General features: G+C 44.5%; 2 protein-coding genes across 3 annotated transcripts in view; both read left to right on the top strand.

Moving 5' to 3' along the window:
* LOC135205693 (protein sel-1 homolog 1-like) overlaps positions 1-18130 on the top strand; it is a 337811-nt gene that overhangs the window by 132463 nt on the left and 187218 nt on the right. The gene's annotated exons all lie outside the window — the stretch shown is intronic.
* LOC135205689 (tubulin-specific chaperone D-like) overlaps positions 1-18130 on the top strand; it is a 99286-nt gene that overhangs the window by 1295 nt on the left and 79861 nt on the right. The window contains exon 1 of one of the 2 annotated variants that reach the window (XM_064236606.1): positions 13170-13314. The exons of the other annotated variant lie outside the window; for it this stretch is intronic. Coding sequence (XP_064092676.1) covers positions 13283-13314 — 32 coding nt within the window. The 5' untranslated portion in view covers positions 13170-13282. Of the gene's footprint in view, positions 1-13169; positions 13315-18130 lie in introns of those variants that run through there. 2 annotated transcript variants of the gene reach the window in all.

The raw sequence follows: 18130 nt of genomic DNA, 5'->3' as shown, positions 1-18130 counted from the left end.
ACAAGAAGAAGGAGTTAGGAAAGACGGTATTCTGCATGCCTCCTTCCAGATTGCACGGAAGAGAGGTATTTGGATGGGACAGGAGAGACTATGGGTCTTTCTCTACCTGCCTCTGCAGATGCCGACTTTGCCAATTTAGTGGAGGCCTCTAGACGTCACTCCTTAGGATCGGTCAGAGCGACGTGGAGCACTTCAGAGTTGAACCACTTTCTAAAGGGACTTTTTTTGTCACTTTAGAGGTGTTCAACTTTCTGGATTGGTCACTCGGAGTTCTGGCCAACAAATCTAAGGATCCGGAGTTTCTGAAGAACCCAGAAATTCTCCATAGCGTCCTGTCCTGCATGGACAAGGCAGTACAGGACGGTTCGGGTGAAGTGGCTTCACTTTTTGGTGCTGGTCTCCTGAAAAAGAGATCAGTGTATGGTTCCCTTTTATCGAAAGGGTTTCTCGAGCCAGAGGACTGCCTTACTGTTCGCCCCTCTATCAGATCATCTGTTTCCTTCTCAGTTAGTCAAGGATATATCTCGCTCACTAACTGAGAAGGCGACACAAGACCTACTTACGCAAACGTCCAAGAAAGACGACCGGTAGTGGCGACGGTTAAGAAGGAATCTCGTCCTACTCAGCAGCCCTTTCGTGGAGGTGCAGCGGCTCGTCCCCCTGCCAGAAAGAAGAGCTCTGAAAAGAGAGGAAGGTCTTCATTTAGGCCCTTCAAGAAATCGAAGTGACTTGTTGCTCCTCCAAGCACCAGTGGGCGCCAGACTCCTGAACTTTGCAGGAGTATGGGCACAAAGGGGAGCCGACCTTGGTCAGTGTCGGTCCTGAAGAAGGGATATGTAATCCCCTTCGACGACAGCCCGCCCCTCCCAACATCTACGCCTCGGGAACTGTCAGCGAGGTACAGAGACCCGTTAATGCGAAAGACTCTCCTTCAAATGGTGGAGCAAATGTGGGAAAAAGAGGCCATCGAACTCGTGCAGGATCCACACTCCCCGGGATTTTACAATCGCCTTTTTCTAGTACCAAGGCATCGGGGGGGTGGAGGCCAGTTCTGGACGTAAGCGCTCTGAATCGCTTCGTACAGAAAAAGAAGTTTCGTATGGAAACGTCCGCCTCTGTAATGTCGGCGCTTCGCCCAGGAGATTGGATGGTCTCTCTGGACCTGCAAGACGCCTATTTCCACGTTCCCATTTCGCCATTTGTCAAAGAAATATCTTCGCTTTGTGATAGGAGACAAGATCTTTCAGTTCAGGGCTCTGTGCTTCGGACTGTCTACAGCCCCACAAGTATTCACCAACCTGATGGCGAATGTAGCAAGATGGCTTCACCTAGAGGGGATAAACATCTCCCTCTACTTGGAACGACTGGCTGATCAGGGCCAAGTCGAAGAGTCAGTGCTTGGAGGACTTCAGAAGTAACAAGGAACATGATAGATTCGCATGGGTTGCTCGTCAACCTCGAGAAGTCACAACTGATCCCCAGCCAGAACTTGGTCTATCTGGGGATTCAGATGGATTCTCGGGGTTTTCGGGTATATCCTTCGCGAGAAAGAATCGCTCGAGGTTTGTCGAGAATCTCGAGCTTCTTAGAAAGAAAGAACAGCTCAGCGAGGGATTACCTGAGCCTTCTAGGGACCCTGTCCTCATTGGAAAAGTTCTTCTCGCTAGGGAGACTTCACCTCCGCCCTCTTCAGTTTTCCTCAAAGAGGTGTGGAGTTGGAAGACGGGTCATCTCTCGGACGTCTTCCAACTTCCACAAGAAGTAAAAAGATCATATGAAGTGGTGGATCCCTCAGCTTCAAAAGAACGAAGGCGTATCGCTTGCCTGCAGAACCCAGACCAAGTGTTGTTTACCGACGCTTCGGAGTCGGGATGGGGAGCGACGCTGGGAGCAAGGAGGTGTCAGGCACCTGGACAAAGGAACAGGTGTCCTGGCACATCAATTGCAAGGAACTTGTGGCCATACACCTAGCCTTAAAGTTCTTCGAACAGATAGTCAGAGACGGGGTGATACAGATAAACTCAGACAACACCACGGCTCTGGCTTACATACGCAAGCAAGGAGGCACGCACTCTTTCTCCCTCTATCAGTTGACAAGACACCTGTTAACCTGGACGGAAGAAAGAGGCATAACTCTCCTCACAAGGTTTGTTCAAGGGATCAAGAATGTGAGAGCGGACAGACTGAGCAGGAGAAACCAGGTCCTTCCCACAGAATGGACTCTTCACGAAGAAGTGTGTCGAAGTCTTTGGTCCCTGTGGGGGAGACCTCACATAGACCTGTTTGCGACGTTCCTCTCCAAAAGAATAGAGACCTTTTGCTCTCTAGTAGAAGATCCGAGAGCCATTCGCAATAGACGCGTTTCTCATGGATTGGGTCGGGTGTGGACGCTTACGCCTTTCCCCCGTTCAAAATCCTGGGGGAAGTGCTCAGGAAGTTCGTAGCTTCGAAGAGCACGAAGTTGATACTCATAGCCCCATTTTGGCCAGCCCAGGAATGTTCACGGAGGTACTGGAGTGGATAGTGGACTTCCCCAGATCGCTTCCAAACAGACACGATCTACTCAGACAACCCCACTTCGAGAGGTTTCATCAAACAACCTCCAGGTCTCGCTCGACTGCCTTTCGACTATCGAAAGACTTGTCAGAGCGAGAGGCTTTGCTCGCAAGGCTGCGGGCTCTATCGCTAGAGCCCGCAGAGCTTCGACGAGAAGAGTATACCAGTCGAAGTGGGAAGTCTTTAGGAGGTGGTGTAAGGGTCAGAAGCTGTCCTCCTCCAGTACTCTATAGTGAATATTGCCGATTTCCTCCTCTTTCTGAGAGAGGAATCACACCTATCTGTCTCGACAATAAAAGGATACCGAAGCATGCTGTCTTCAGTATTCAGGAATCGAGGCCTGGACATTGCTAACGACAAAGATCTACACGATCTAATTAGATCTTTTGAGACTTCGAAAGCAGCTACTCCTAGAACACCTAGTTGGAATCTAGACGTGGTCCTGAAATTCCTCTCATCGGATAAATTCGAACCTTTACATCTCGCGTCCTTCCGCGACGTCACTAGGAAATGCTTGTTCCTGGTGGCTCTCGCTACAGCCAAGAGGACGAGCGAATTACACGCTCTGGATTCCACGGTGGGGTTCAAAGGAGATGCTGCCATCTGTTCTTTCCAGACAATGTTTCTGGCAAAGAACGAAAACCCATCAAAGCCTTGGCCCAGAAGTTTTGAGGTAAAAGGCCTATCTAACCTGGTAGGCAGAGAGATAGAGAGATCTCTCTGTCCAGTGAGAGCTCTTAAATACTATTTAGAGAGGAAGAGGCAGATGGGAGCTTGTCAACAAGGTCTTTGGTGTGCAGTGAAGAACCCCAAACGACTCATGTCCAAGAACGCCTTGGCTTTCTTTGTGATAGAAGCGTTATTACGGACGCTCACAAGAACTGCTCGGAGGAATCCTTCGGTCTTCTAAAGGTCAAGACGCATGAAGTAAGAGCAGTAGCAACGTCTTTGGCGTTCCAAAAGAATATGTCTCTGAAGAATATCATTGAGACTACATATTGGAGGTGCAATTCAGTTGTTTGCATCTCATTATCTGAAGGACGTTGAGAGTGACCTATGAGAAGTGCTTCTCGCTAGGTCCTTTTGTATCAGCAGATACAGTACTGGGTCTTGGAGCAAAGACTGATCCTTAATTTTGTGTTTTTATCGTACATAAACCCTCTTGTCAGATATGTGCTTGGTTTTTCTAGTAGCAAGCTCAACTACTGTCGCACGGGAGCAGAGTGTCATTCGCTGGGTAGGGGGATCTAACGGTTATGTATGACTAGTAGGGGAGTACAAAATTTTTTTTGTATATTTTGTAATGAAAGGTGTAATTATGTTTCGAGTTTTTTGGCTTGTTTGTGAGGAGTTCGGGGCTAAACCTCCTTTACAATCTTAGAACTAACATTGGATGTTAGGATCAGGTGATCGGGATCGGTTTGTGCTCCTTGAACAAGGTGTATTCATGTTAGTGGAATAGCACCAATGACAAAGGCCTTTAGGCTCTGCCGAGTAAGTGGATAAGACCCATTGGCAGACCCACAAGAACTCTTAGCCATAGATCATTATCTCGCTGAGGCTCTTGAGGCTAAGCAGACTCCAAGGCAGTAGCCGCGAAGTCTTCAGCCTAATAAGGTAGGAACCAAGGTTTATAAATACCTACAACATATGTTGTTACCTGTCTATTTCAGTAGTTAGCTGTCTCTTACCCACCACCAATGGGTGCTAATCAGCTAAGTATATATCTGGCAGGGAAGTTGAATGTATAAAAATGATATTGTCATGTTACAATAAAGTTTTATACATACTTACCTGACAGATATATACGATTAATAGCCCACCCAGCCTCCCCGCAGGAGACAGGTGGAAGAGAAGAATTCTGATTAGAAAACGGGGATGGTTCCTAGTCCTGCCACCCAGGCAGGGCGGTAGATCACCATGACCTACCTGTAGCGTGTGCCGCGAAATTTGAAATTCTGTCGGAGACGACGGAGTCTATAGCTAAGTATATCTGTCAGGTAAGTATGTATAAAACTTTATTGTAACATGACAATATCATTTTTCATCGGTTCCATATGAGCTCCACATGCTTCATCTTCATGCCTGGAGACTGTCAGGAGGTTCTCCAAGCACGAAGGGTTCTCCTCCAGAGTGGCGCGACAGTTTGGCTCGTGCCAGACGGCAATCAAACCAGAGTAAATTATCAGGCTAAATGGTCGGTTTACAGACGTTGGTGTAAGTCTCAAGGACATTCAATTTCTAGACCTTCCTTACCGAAAGTAGCGGAGTTTTTAGTTCATTTTACATCATGACAGGGCCCTGTCACCTTCGTGCATTAAGGGTTATAGGTCTATGCTTTCCTATGTTTTTAAGGCAAGGGCTCCCTGAGATCTCTTCATCTTATGTCATTAGAGATTTACTTCGATCTTTTTCCCTATCTCGACCCAGGCCGCAGTGTTCGCCTCCGACATGGGACGTTAACAAAAGTCCTTCAAGCCTTAAGGTTCCCTCCGTTTGAGCCTCTGAATTCTGCCAAAATTTAGGGACTCAAGACACTCCTCCTTGTCTCACTGGCTACAGCCAAGAGGGTGGGGTGAAACTGCAAGCACTCTCTTTTCTGGTTGCCAGATCTGGACAAGACATGATTTTGTCATACCTTCCTGAATTTGTCGCAAAGACTGAATCGTCTGATAATCCCATTCCCAGGTCTTTCGTACTGAAGTCGCTGGTCGACTTTGTTGGTAATTTAAATGAGGAAATAGTTCTTTGCCCTGTTAGGGCGCTCTCATGTTATTTACGCCGCACGAAGGACATTCAGGGTCGTCCCCGTCATCTGTTTGTTTCACCCCGAAATGTCAAGAGACCTATTTCAAAGAATGGTGTATCCTTTTTTCTCAGGGATCTGATCGTTAAAACTGGTGGTTCGGCTGCTGGGGAAGACCAGACGCCGAGAGCACACAGTATTAGAGCAGTTGCTACATCAGTAGCTTTTATGAAGAACGTCTCAGTCGCCAAGGGTCTTGAGGCGGCGACTTGGCGTTCTAATTCTGTTTTGCCTCTTTTTACTTGAGGGATATTTCTTAGTTCTAGGCGACCTTCGTTCTTTGGGCCCGTTGGTGATGGCAGGACAGGTCGTCAGACAGGAGAATTAGGTAGTCTTCCTGTTTTACGTTGGTTGCTACCTGTATATTATTCATTAAATTTTGTTTTGTTGTATATATTTTTTGTTTTTGTATTATAACCCATGGCAGTTTTGACATAGTTATAATGGGAATTAGGCAGTTTGGTATTTAGGTGTTGTTGATGACAAGGACTGACTGCTTGGCAACTCATACTGCTTCCATTTTCAGTGTGAAATGGTTCCAGCCACTGGGTTGTCGGCACTGGCGACTACGCTTCTCCCCAGAGTCGATGCTGACCTAGGACTAGACCCTGGTTCTGCTTGTCCTCCTGACGACTCATGCTTCTTCCCACTGTCCTGGACCGGGAATTTCGGGTCGATGGATCGTCTGCTGTCATCTGGTGACTCGCTCACCATCTACTTTTTGTCTCACCTGGTGTTTTCTCGGAGTCAGACACTCGTGAGATCAGGCGACATTTAGTAGCCCTGAGTTTCTTGTTGACGAAGTCGGTTGCGTTGATACACCCCCGATGATCGTGTAACATGAGACCAGGTTGGACTGTCAGGCATTCGTCCTTCGGGACTGAATCGCCTTTTTGCTCCGCCGCTCCTTTCTCTTGGCACCAGAAAGCTCGAGTTAGGAGTTGCTCATGAGCCGATTCGTTGCTGGCGACTTCGGGTTGCGTTGATACACCCCAAGGTTTGCTTAGCTTTGAATCGCCCAGACAGTCCAATTCGTCTGACTGGTCACCTGGTCGGTCGTACCTGACTTTAGTACAGACGGACTGACTATGCACTTACTCCTTGTCCTGTGCTACCGCAGTTTGGTGGCATTATGGTAGGAGACTTTGAGTTGTTAGTATCTTTGACCTTGGGTTGAGTTTTGACTGCCTATGATATATATTTCTTTGTTTATTTTCTCCTATTCTGTCCGAAGGGGAAATTGTATTCAGATTCCCTCCTTTTCAATGTGGTTAATCGGGCTAGATAAATTATATAAGGTAATGTTTATTAATATGGAATTTTTATTCTAAAATTAATATTAATAATACTTACCTGTATAATTTATCTAGTCCCACCATCCTACCCACGATCTGCCTATCACAACTGATTTGAGGGAAGGTTTTCGTATCTGTCAAAACGACAGTGTTGCCAAAACTGGCGGACAGAATAGGAGGTAACAGGGTTGCCAATGTGGTAAATTTTGGTGCGGTTTTTGGGGATTTAGGGCTAGATAAATTCTACAGGTAAGTATTATTAATATTAATTTTAGAATAAAAATTCCATATTTTCTTCTATTTCTTAGGAACTCTAAGAAACTGGCTCCTTCGACGATCAGAGGATATAGAGCCATGCTTTCTTCGGTTTTTCGACATCGAGGTTTGGATATTTCCTCCAATACAGATCGTCGGACCTCATTAGGTCTTTCGAAACCACTAAGCTCCCGCAGGATACAGTGGCTTGGAACTTAGATGTGGTGCTTAAGTTCCTCATGGGGCCACCGTTTGAGCCTTTGAAGTCGGCTTCACTCAGGAACTTGACTAAGAAGGCACTTTTTCTTATTGCACTAGCTTCTGCTAAGCGTGTCAGCGAATTGCACGCAATAGACAAAAGAGTCGGTTTCTCTCAAGGCAATGCTGTATTTTCGGTATCTTTGACCTTTCTAGCCAAAAACGAGAATCCATCTAATCCTTGGCCGAGGCGTTTTGTGGTAAGGAACTTATCTGATTTGGTTGGACATGAGGAGGAAGAAAGGCTCTTATGTCCAGTCAGGGCTATTAGCAGTATCTGCTTGCCACTAAGGGTATTAGAGGACAATCTTCTAAGCTCTGGACCTCGGTTCAAAATCCCTCTCGTCCTCTTTCTAAGAATGCTATATCGTTCTTTATTAGAGAGCTTATCAGGGAAGCTCACTCGCAGTCCGAGAACGACAATCTTTCCGTTCTGAGAGTTAAAGCTCACGAGGTTAGAGCAGTGGCAACTTCTTTAGCATTTAGAAAGAATTTATCTTTAGCTTCGATTCTTCAGAGCACGTTCTGGAGATCGAATTCGGTTTTTGCGAGTCATTATCTCAAAGAGATAGAAACGGTTTTCGAGAATTGTAAAACGTTAGGTCCGGTGGCGGTTTCTGGCATGGTGTTGGGAGAAACGGCACAGGGGTCGTCACCTCTATGCTAACTTTTCACCTTGAAAATAGGTTGTCGAGTTCAAGGGAAGCTGGGGGTACTGAGTACCTGGGATACTAACCAGTCGTTAGGTCAGATTTTATAATGGTTGGGTATAGATGTTTTTTAAATCTGGTGTTGGTGACAAAATGTTTTATATGATGAATTTCTGGTCTTAGCCCAGGGGAAGGGCAATCTTTGTTGTTACTATCCTCCGTCAGTCAGCCTTGACTCGCTTGACTACGGAAGGATTCCACTCCTGTAGAGGCTAACTTGGTCAAATTCCAATTCCTCTACAATAGTAAGACAGAGCACCGACCAGAGGCAGTAACAGTCTGCTGTAGCTCTCTTACAAGGTAAGGTACAACAGACACCTTGAGTGTTTACTGGTATTGTAATAAATGTAACCATTTAGAAATACTAGTGGTCCACTGAATCCCACCTTCCCATAAATGTGTAATCAGCTGTATAATTGTTCGGTAAGACACTACAATAAAAATGAAATTTTCATTATTAAAATGAAGTTTTATGGTATACTTACCAAACAATATGATTATACCCACCCTCCTCCCTTAGGTGGACGGACGGGCAGAAAGAATTGGATTCACCTGGGTAGTTGTACCTGGTTCTCCCGCGAGTGGTGGGAGGGAGATGACGTCATCACCACCAGTGTTGGCGACGCCTACGCGCTAAATTTGAATTTAGTCTCCTGCCACTCGTGGAAATCACGGCTGTATAATTGTTCGGTAAGTATACAATAAAACTTCATTTTAATAATGAAAATTTCATTTTTTCCTAGCAGACAACTGGAAGAACAAGAAAGATCTAGACGAGATTTTGAGAATCCCTCAATCGATGAAAGAGCACTTGAAGTGGTGGTCCGATCCCGTCAAGCTATCGAAAGGGATATCCTCAAAGTTCTGAGCCCAGACCTAGTGTTGTTCTCAGACGCGTCCATGACGGGCTGGGAGCAACACTGGGGGAGGAAAGAAGTGTCAGGTCTGGAGAGGGGAACAGAAGTCCTGGCACATAAACCTCAAGGAGCTAGAGGCGATTCGTTTGGCACTTCAATGCTTCGAGTCAAGGATTATGGGACGAATTGTACAAGTCAACTCGGACAACACCACGGCGCTCGCGTATATCAAAAAACAGGGAGGAACTCTATCTTGTTCCCTGTTCAGGATCACGAGGGAAATCTTACTTTGGGCGAAGCTAAGAAATTTAACGATTCTAACGAGATTCGTTTCAGGACAGCAGAACGTTCGTGCGGATCTCCTCAGCCGTCAACATCAAATGCTTCCAAACGAATGACTCTCCATCCAGAGATTTGCAAAGAGTTATGGAAACTTTGGGGACGTCCACTGGTAGACCTCTTCGCGACAGCGAAAACGAAGAGGCTTCCTATTTACTGCTCTCCGGTTCTAGATCCAGGAGCAATAGCAATAGATGCCACTGCTTTGGAATTGGAAGGGGATGGATCTCTACGCCTTTCCTCCATTCAAACTCCTGGGAGAGATAATAAGGAAGTTTGCGGCGTCGGAAGGAACAAGAATGACGTTGATCGCCCCCTTTTGGCCTGCAAGCGACTGGTTCACAGAGGCCATGTCATTTCTGGTAGATTTCCCAAGGGACACTTCCAGAAAAAATTCGATCTACTCAGACCCAAGCCCACTTCGAGAGGTATCACGGAAACCTCTCCGCTCTGAGTCTGACTGCATTCAGACTATCCAAAAGTTGGCCAGAGCGAGAGGTTTTTCAAGATCGGTGGCAAGAGCTATTGCCAACGCTAGAAGAACATCTTCTCAAGCTGTCTACCAGTCGAAGTGGGCTGTCTTCAGAAGTTGGTGTAAAAGGGAAAATATTTCCTCCTCCACGACCTCTGTGAGCCAGATTGCTGATTTCCTCCTACATCTTTTAGAAATATAGACAAACTTTCAGTGTCAATGATTAAAGGCTACAAAAGTATACTGTCAACGGTCTTTCGACACAGAGGCTTGGATTTATCAAATGATAAGGATCTTCACGATCTATTGAGGTCTTTTGAAACCTCAAAAGTTCCACGAGACAAGATTCCCTCACGGAACTTGGATGTTGTTTTAAAGTTTTTAATGTCAGCCCCTTTTGAACCTATGCATGCTGCCTCTTTGAAAGATGTAACTAGGAAAGCTATTTTCCTAACCGCTCTGGCAACAGCTAAGAGGGTTAGCGAAATCCAAGCTATGAGCAAGCATGTGGGTTTCAGAGGAACATAATGGCAGTGTGTTCACTGAGCCCTCGTTCTTAGCTAAGAACGAAAACCCATCCAACCCCTGGCTTAAAAGCTTTGATATCAAGGGGTTATCAGAGTTTGTCGGACGAGAACCAGAGAAAGTTTTGTGCCCTGTTAGAGCTCTCAAATTTTATCTGGAAAAGACCAAACAATGTAGAGGCCCGTCAGATAACCTGTGGTGTTCGGTCAAGAGGCCGGAATTACCAATGTCTAAGAACGCTCTGGCGTTCTTCTTGAGAAATACCATCAGGGAAGCTCATTCGTCATGCGCGGATGATGATCTTAATCTGCTAAAAGTTAATGCTCACGAAGTTAGAGCGGTAGCTACTTCGGTGGCTTTTCAGAAAAATATGGCACTAAGTGACATCCTGGGTGCCACATTTTGGCGAAGCAACTCTGTGTTCGCTTCACACTACCTCAGAGATGTGAAGGCGACATATGAGAATTGCTACTCGCTTGGACCATACATTTCCGTGGATACAGTATTGGGGACGAGAAGCAATACGAACCCCATCCTTTAGAAAATGGATGTGTGTGATTTTAATTATGGGTTTGTTTTTTGTGGTCGTAGGGTTGGCCGCTTGAGGCGGTCTTCCCTTTAATTAGCCTGAAAGTTATGGGGCTAACTTTAGTGGGGCTACGTTAGGTGGTATTTATTATGCTTCGTTGTCTTCAGTATGGTCAATATGGTCTAGTCACATTGTGGTCACGCTCCCGTTGACAGATCATCTAGAACTATCCAGCTACAGGTTCACTACCCTTGCTGGAAATTCTAGTTAAGCAGAAGCAGGCTTGGGTTGGTGAGTAATCACGAAGTCAGCTATGCTAACAGGTAGGGAACCAAGATGTCAATCATCTGCATGTGAAATGTTTCCAAAATCCTTCTATTCTGTCCCTTCCCACCTCCAATGGTGGGATTCAGCTATATATATATCTGGCAGGTAAGTGTCATGAACAAAATGATATTGTCATGATACAATAAAGTTTGTTCATACTTACCTGACAGATATATATAATCAAGTACCCACCCACCTCCCCTCAGGGGACAGTGATAAAGAAAATCTGAATAGAAAATGGGAATGGTTCCCGGTATCCGCCTCCCAGCGGCGGGAATGGGTACTAACCACCTAGCCGACCACTGCGGTGTGCCGGGAGTTTCGAAATTCTGTCGGTCGTCAGAGAATACAGCTATATATATATCTGTCAGGTAAGTATGAACAAACTTTATTGTATCATGACAATATCATATTTTCTCCAAAGTTAGAAATTAAGGCCAAATTTAAAGCATTAAACATAGGGTAGTGAAAAGGGTGGCCAACGCAGTACAAATCTCACCAAAACGCTTTCGAAATTTTTACTTACACTTAAATATGTTAGAAGATTGACGCCATCTCGATGTTTGTGGAGGTGCTTGTGTCAACAAACTTCCCAGTTCCTGTGCTAAATCCGCACACCACTTGTACCCATAGACGCTGGGGCACTTTCATCACAACAATCGGAACACGGTCACTGGCCACAACGTTTTTAAGGAAACTACTGTTTTGGTAGAAGACGATGATGAAGAGTGCACTAGATAATTATTTAAATAAAATAGTAAAACATTAATATTTTACATATTTATGATGATTAATTTGAAAATATTCGTTACTGAAAAAGTAACTCGATTCTGACTTAAATTTAAGTAATTATTTTTCGGAATTAGAACGTTCTTTTATGTCCTGTATTATGACGTCACAACATCTTGACTTTCATACCTATTGTAGATGAATTGCTATACTCAACTTTTTTGCAGAACAGTTTACCAGTTATTCATGCAGATTGTTATCAGCTATTCATGTAATTGTTATAATCGTAATGTGCATATATATCTTTATTACTTACTTTTTGGATATATTAAGATGTTTTACTGCTGGATTATCGCTGTAGTGTGACGCAATCGCTTTCGGTCCCTGGGCCTGTCTGTTTTCGCACCATAAGAAATTAATGGGGCTGAATTTGCAATGACCAGAAAGTCGTTACAAGAGGAAAGTTAGCATTAATGAGCATATGTTTTGATTGAGAAAAATACAAATTTATACAATAGCGCTAGCTCGTAAAAAATACTTGATTACAAAAAACTTGATTGACAACTAAGCAGCATACCTACTATGGGTTTCAGCACGTTTTTTGGCAATATTTCTGTAACGAACACTCGTATCAGAACGAGATTTTGCTATAGTATATTACACCCAGTGCCATAATTTATAAGGGTATGGTGAATCACCAATTGTAAAGAATAACGACACTTGTCCTTGTACCAAGAGACAAAAACTCCATCATCCAGAATGGATGCGAACACGTGCAAAAAGCTCCACCTACCCTATCCCCCCACCTCCACTGCCACCCCTCTCCTTCTTCCTTCCTTCACCTTCCTTTCTCTCTCTCTCTCTCTCTCTGTTGCCAATTGGTATGTGTTCACCCTCCAAACTGGGTATAAGACTTACACAAAATGTGGAAATTGGTGAAATTAGCCTATGTATTGAAAGTATATATACATAAATATTAAAGCAATTTTATCATTATTGCATTACTATGACAACTAGAATTCATGGAAACAGTTTATAATAATGCATTGGGGGTATGTGTGAAGCTCCACTAATATGGCAACGATGATTTTGCCATTCTTGGCATGCAAACATTAAAGGTTACATTTATTCCTGGCATACAGTTATTAAAAAAATCAAAATACTAATATAGACTTAATGAAAAGTGCTAGAAAAAAAAACAAAAACAAAAAAATATATAATGAAAAGTCTAGAAAAAAAAAAAAAAAAAAAACACATTATAATCCACCTATCCGTAGTCTGCTCTGCTATGATTTTCGGCAGCCAGATGTACGACAAGGTTAGAAACATTGGATTGTAACTGCTCTAGAAATATCTCTAAGTTTTGGGGGTAATTTGGTTGCAAAAAAAGGGATAATAGACATGAATTAAAACATTATAAAAAAACAAAGTAAAGTTGAACTAAATAATGAGTAAAGTAAACAAGGGAATAAAACTTTGCAGTGTTGTCGTCTGCTGCTCGTAACTGTTTTTGTGGAGTGAGCGTTTAGGAACCAACGTGGTTCAAGTGCCATGTGGAGTGAATTAAGACCAAAATGTGTATATGTAATAATAATCAAATAAGCACTGTGGAGTTTCAGCTGTGATGGCAGTAAGGATAAAACCACCGATTACAAGGTAAAAATGAATTCAGTTCAAACCATGACCCCAGGAATAACAAGTTTCATACTTTCACTAATATAGGCAACAAAATGTTGTTTTATTTTGCTGATTACAACTGCAATCTTGAGTAAGATCAATAAGCGTTACATATTTATGCTAACATTGTTCAAATGAGTACTGGGAAAGATGGTGGCCATCCGTGACTAGACCGGCCAGCCACACGATAGCCTCCATATTGGATTTCAAAACTGCCTTGGAAACATATTTTACGAAGAGCGTCACATGCTTATTTTAGTTCGTATGGGGCTTTCATATATGTATCACATTATGTTGACGAAACTTCAATCTTTTTGAACGGTATGCTTAGAGTTGTAATTGTATTCTTGTTTCACCAATTAAATATCGAGTGAATAAGACCCGTCCAGCGTGTTGATGGTGGATCGTCCTTGATTATTTACCCTATAGCATGATGTAAAAATGGCAGTTGCAGGGATAGGCTGTGGAAGTGCAGTTGCATAGATCCTCATCAGTATTCCTTCATTCCAAATTTGCGGTATCCTAGTCTAAAGTGTACAAGCTGTGAAACTGTACAGGCAGTCTCTGGTTATCGGTGATCTGGTTTAATGGTGGTTGTCTAGTGCCGTAAATCTGCAATTTTCTCTGCCACGATGCACCGATTTCCAGTTATCGGTGCCGATACATATGTAACAGAGGTGCCATTTACTGTTTATCGGTGCCAAGAACGCCAAATCGGCAATTTTTGGTTATCAGCAATTTTCACTCATTATCAAGCTGTAGGAATGTTACTCCAGCTGATACATATTCGGGGACTGCCCGTACTTTTGTTCATGAAACTTACCCGGCAGATATATATATAGCTGTATTTCTCCGAAGTCCGACAGAATTTCAAAAAACAAAACTCCTGGCACACGCAGTGGTTGGCAGGTGGAGTACCCAATTCCCGCCGCTGGGAGGCGGTGTCAGGAACCATTCCCATTTTCCATTCAGATTTTTTTTTCTGTCGCTGGTGTTGATAACAACTGTTTTCAACACCTCCGTCTAGGATTTTCGAAATTTCTCTGTTACTTGAGTATCCTGTTTGTTTTTTGGTTATCGAACGTGGATTGTGACTAGGCATACGCTGATAGTGGATTGGATTTGAATTTGGTTTGGTTTTTTCCTTTAACTAAGATGTCTGGGACTAGTTATCTAGCACCAGAGTGTGTTGTATGGAAGGTTGTAAGGTGAGGCTACCGAAAGGTTCGGTTAGACCCACACACAATATGTAATAATTGTAGAGAACATACGTGTGTTATAAATGACCGTTGTAAGGAGTGTGAATGTCTGTCTGATTCGGGTTGGAAGGCTTATGAATCCTATGTGCGGAAATTGGAGCGTGATAGGATATGGAGATCTTCCTCCAGGAGTGTATCAGTCAGTAGAAGTAAGGGTAGTAAGGTTTCTCCTACTATACATTCAGTAGTTGGTACACCTAAATCTGTTGTGCCTTCGGGCCCTGAAAAATCAGTGGAAGGACAATGCCCTTTCTACGATTCTGGAATCAATACGAAACCTAGAATCGAAAGTGCTCGCTTTGGAGGGTAAAAGCATTATTAGTGAACAAAAGTGCAGTGAAAGTGCCCCCAGTGTTGTGGAGGGGCGTCAGATCGGCCCTGTAATGCCTCTAGGCCTGGACCTCTGTCGAACTTCCAAGCCCGGAAGACGGACATGTCAAAAGCCGCAGGAGGGTTACGGGGAACCCCCACCGATCTGGCGTCCCTTCGGCAGAACCTGTAGACGATCCCCAGGCTGCCAAAGAGTGCGAGTGCGATGTTCAAACGGACGCTTTGTTGCATATCCATCAGGTATCACAGCAAGGTATTAGTATGGAACCTCAACTGCAATCGGCTTTTCGAGAGAATGAGCAAGAAATTGGTACCGCTTTATCTGAATCTTTAGATATTAATATTCAGAATGTCCTTGCACGTCAAAACAACGATCTTCATTAAAGCTCGGCTTCGGGAGTCCCCTTGGTCACTTCTATAGATGGGGAAGGATTAAGTAATATTTCAGAAGAAACGGAAGAGGATCAACCCGCTGTGTCAGATTCTTCCAATTATCAAGTTTTGGTTCAATTGCTTCGGGATTCATTTGGAGAAGAGTTTCAACCCGCAGCACCTCGGTCGCCTCCTTCTCAGTTTTCGTTGTCAAAAACAAATAAGACTCCTGGATTTGTTAAAATGACAAAGTCTCTTTCAACTAAGAGAGCTTTTAAGAAGGTGCAAGATTGGATGGAGTCTAGAAAAGCTCAAGGAAAGTTTTCCTTTGCCCAGCCTCCTTCAAGACTTTGCGGCAAGGCTGGGATCTGGTATGATACAGGTGAGGATGTCGGGGTTAAGGGCTCCCGCATCGGCTTAAGGTGACTTTCCAGTCTGGTTGACGCACCAAGAAGGTCTCTTCTTTCGTCAGCTAAAATAAACATGGACACCGGCGGAGATAGACCACCATCTGAAAGGTCTTTTTCGGACAATTGAAGTATTTAATTTCTTAGACTGGTGTTTGGGGCTGCTTGACACTAAGTCTTGTAGTCAAGACTCAATTAGCTTGGGGGAGCTATCCAGTGTTCTCGTTGCTTGGTATGGATAAGGCCGTCAGAGATGGTTCAGAGGAATTGGCTTCACATTTTTGTGCAGGGCTCCTGAAAAAGAGAGCTATCTACTGTAAATTTACTACCAAAGCAGTGTCTCCAACACAGAAGGCAGATTTGCTTTTCGCCCCTCTTTCTGACCATCTCTTCCCCCAGGCTATGATTAAAGATGTAGCTGGAAGTCTACAGGAAAAAGCTACTCAGGATCTCTTAGCACAATCTTCTAGACGTCCTGCGGTTTCCTTCGACTTCAACACGAACCCAGTTTCTAAGAAAATAAAGCCCTTTCGAGGTGGAGCATCCTCTAGACCTTCTCCTAGAGGAAGAGGACTCTCTAGAGGCAGAGCTCAGTCTAAGTCCAGAGGTAAAAAATGAGGAGGGAGTCCTTCAGTCGCCAGTAGGTGCCAGGCTTCATTTATTTGCAGAAGCTTGGAAGAAGATAGAGGCAGACAGTCTGGTCGCTCAACGTCATCGAGCGAGGATAGAAAATACCTTTCCTGAAGCCTCCTCCATTGTGCACAACACCTATAGATCTATCACCCTCTTACCATGGAGAAAAACAACAGATCTTGTACGATCTGATAGAACAAATGCTCGAGGAAGAAAGCAATAGAACAAGTGAGGACATTCAGTCCCCGGGTTTCTACAACAGGTTATTCCTGGTGCCGAAACAGTCGGGAGGCTGGCGGCCAGTTTTAGATGTGAGCAGTCTAAACTTTTTATAGAGAGACAGACGTTCAAGATGGAGACACCTCAGTCAGTGCTTGCGGCCTTAAGACAAAACGATTGGTTGGTATCACTGGACCTGGCAAGACGCATATTTCCACGTCCCGATACATCTCCGATCGGAGAATAACCTGCGTTTTGTCATGAAGGAGAGTTTTCAATTCAGAGCTCTTTGCTTCGGTCTGAGTACGGCACCAATGATTTTCACAATTCTAATGAAGAATGTGGCGAGGTGGCTTCATCTTGCAAACATAAGGATCTCTCTATATCTAGACGACTGGGCTCATTTGAGCATCGTCGAAAGAAAGGTGTCTGAAGGACCTTCAATCAACCTTAATCTAGCAAAGTCCTTGGGACTTCTAGTGAATTTCGAAAAGTCGCAGCTGATCCCCACACAGTCCATCGTGTATCTGGGGATTCAGATGGATTCAGTGGCTTTTCGAGCTTTTCCGTCCCAGGGACGTCAACAGCAAGGATTAGAAAAAATATCAGTCTTCTTAAGGAAAGAATCATGCTCGGTGAGGGAATGGATGAGTCTGCTGGGCACCATTTCCTCGCTGGAGAAGTTTGTTTCCTTGGGGAGACTACATCTCAGACCTCTCCAGTTTTTCCTGAAGGAGAATTGGAGGACAAAGAAAATTTGGAGACAATTTTGAGGATCCCGAAGGAGGTAAAGGATCACCTAAAGTGGTGGCTCGATCCTGTGAAACTTTCGGAAGGAACTTCCCTCAAACTTCAGAGCCCCGACCTAGTGTTGTTCTCCGACGCGTCCACCACCGGGTGGGGAGCTACATTAGGGAGGGAGGAAGTGTCAGGCACCTGGAGAGGGGAACAGGTGTTCTGGCACATAAATCTCAAAGAACTGGCGGCCATATACTTGGCACTTCAGTTTTTCAAAGAAAAAGTCTCAAACAAGATAGTTCAGATAAATTCAGACAATACCACAGCTCTGTCATACATAAAAAAACAAGGAGGGACTCACTCGCGATCATTGTTCAACCTAGCGAGAGAGATCTTGTTATGGGCGAGAACTCAGAAAGTAACGATTCTAACGAGGTTCGTTGCAGGCGTGGAGAACGTCCGGGCGGATCTCCTCAGTCGGCAAGGTCAACTGCTGCCGACCGAGTGGACTCTGCATCAGGATGTGTGTCGAGAGCTGTGGAAGTTATGGGGACGTCCTCTAGTGGACGTCTTTGCAACAGCGAGAACAAAGAGGCTTCCGTTGTATTGCTCCCCCGTGTCTCTGGAACCCTGGTGGGAGCAAGAATAAGCAAATAGATGCACTTCTTTGGGTGACTGGGACAGGGACGGAACCTTTACGCATTTCCCCCGTTCAAGATTCTGGGAGAAGTAATGAAGAAGTTTGCAATGTCAGAAGGATGAGATTGACGTTAATCGCTCCTTACTGGCCAGCAAAGGAGTGGTTCACAGAGGTCATGACCTTTGTAGTAGACTTCC

The sequence above is a fragment of the Macrobrachium nipponense genome, chromosome 24 (assembly GCF_015104395.2).
Source record: "Macrobrachium nipponense isolate FS-2020 chromosome 24, ASM1510439v2, whole genome shotgun sequence".
Taxonomy (NCBI): Eukaryota; Metazoa; Arthropoda; class Malacostraca; order Decapoda; family Palaemonidae; genus Macrobrachium; species Macrobrachium nipponense.
The sequence above is the reverse complement of the archived record's forward strand: the minus strand, read 5'-3'. Positions and strand labels throughout refer to the sequence as shown.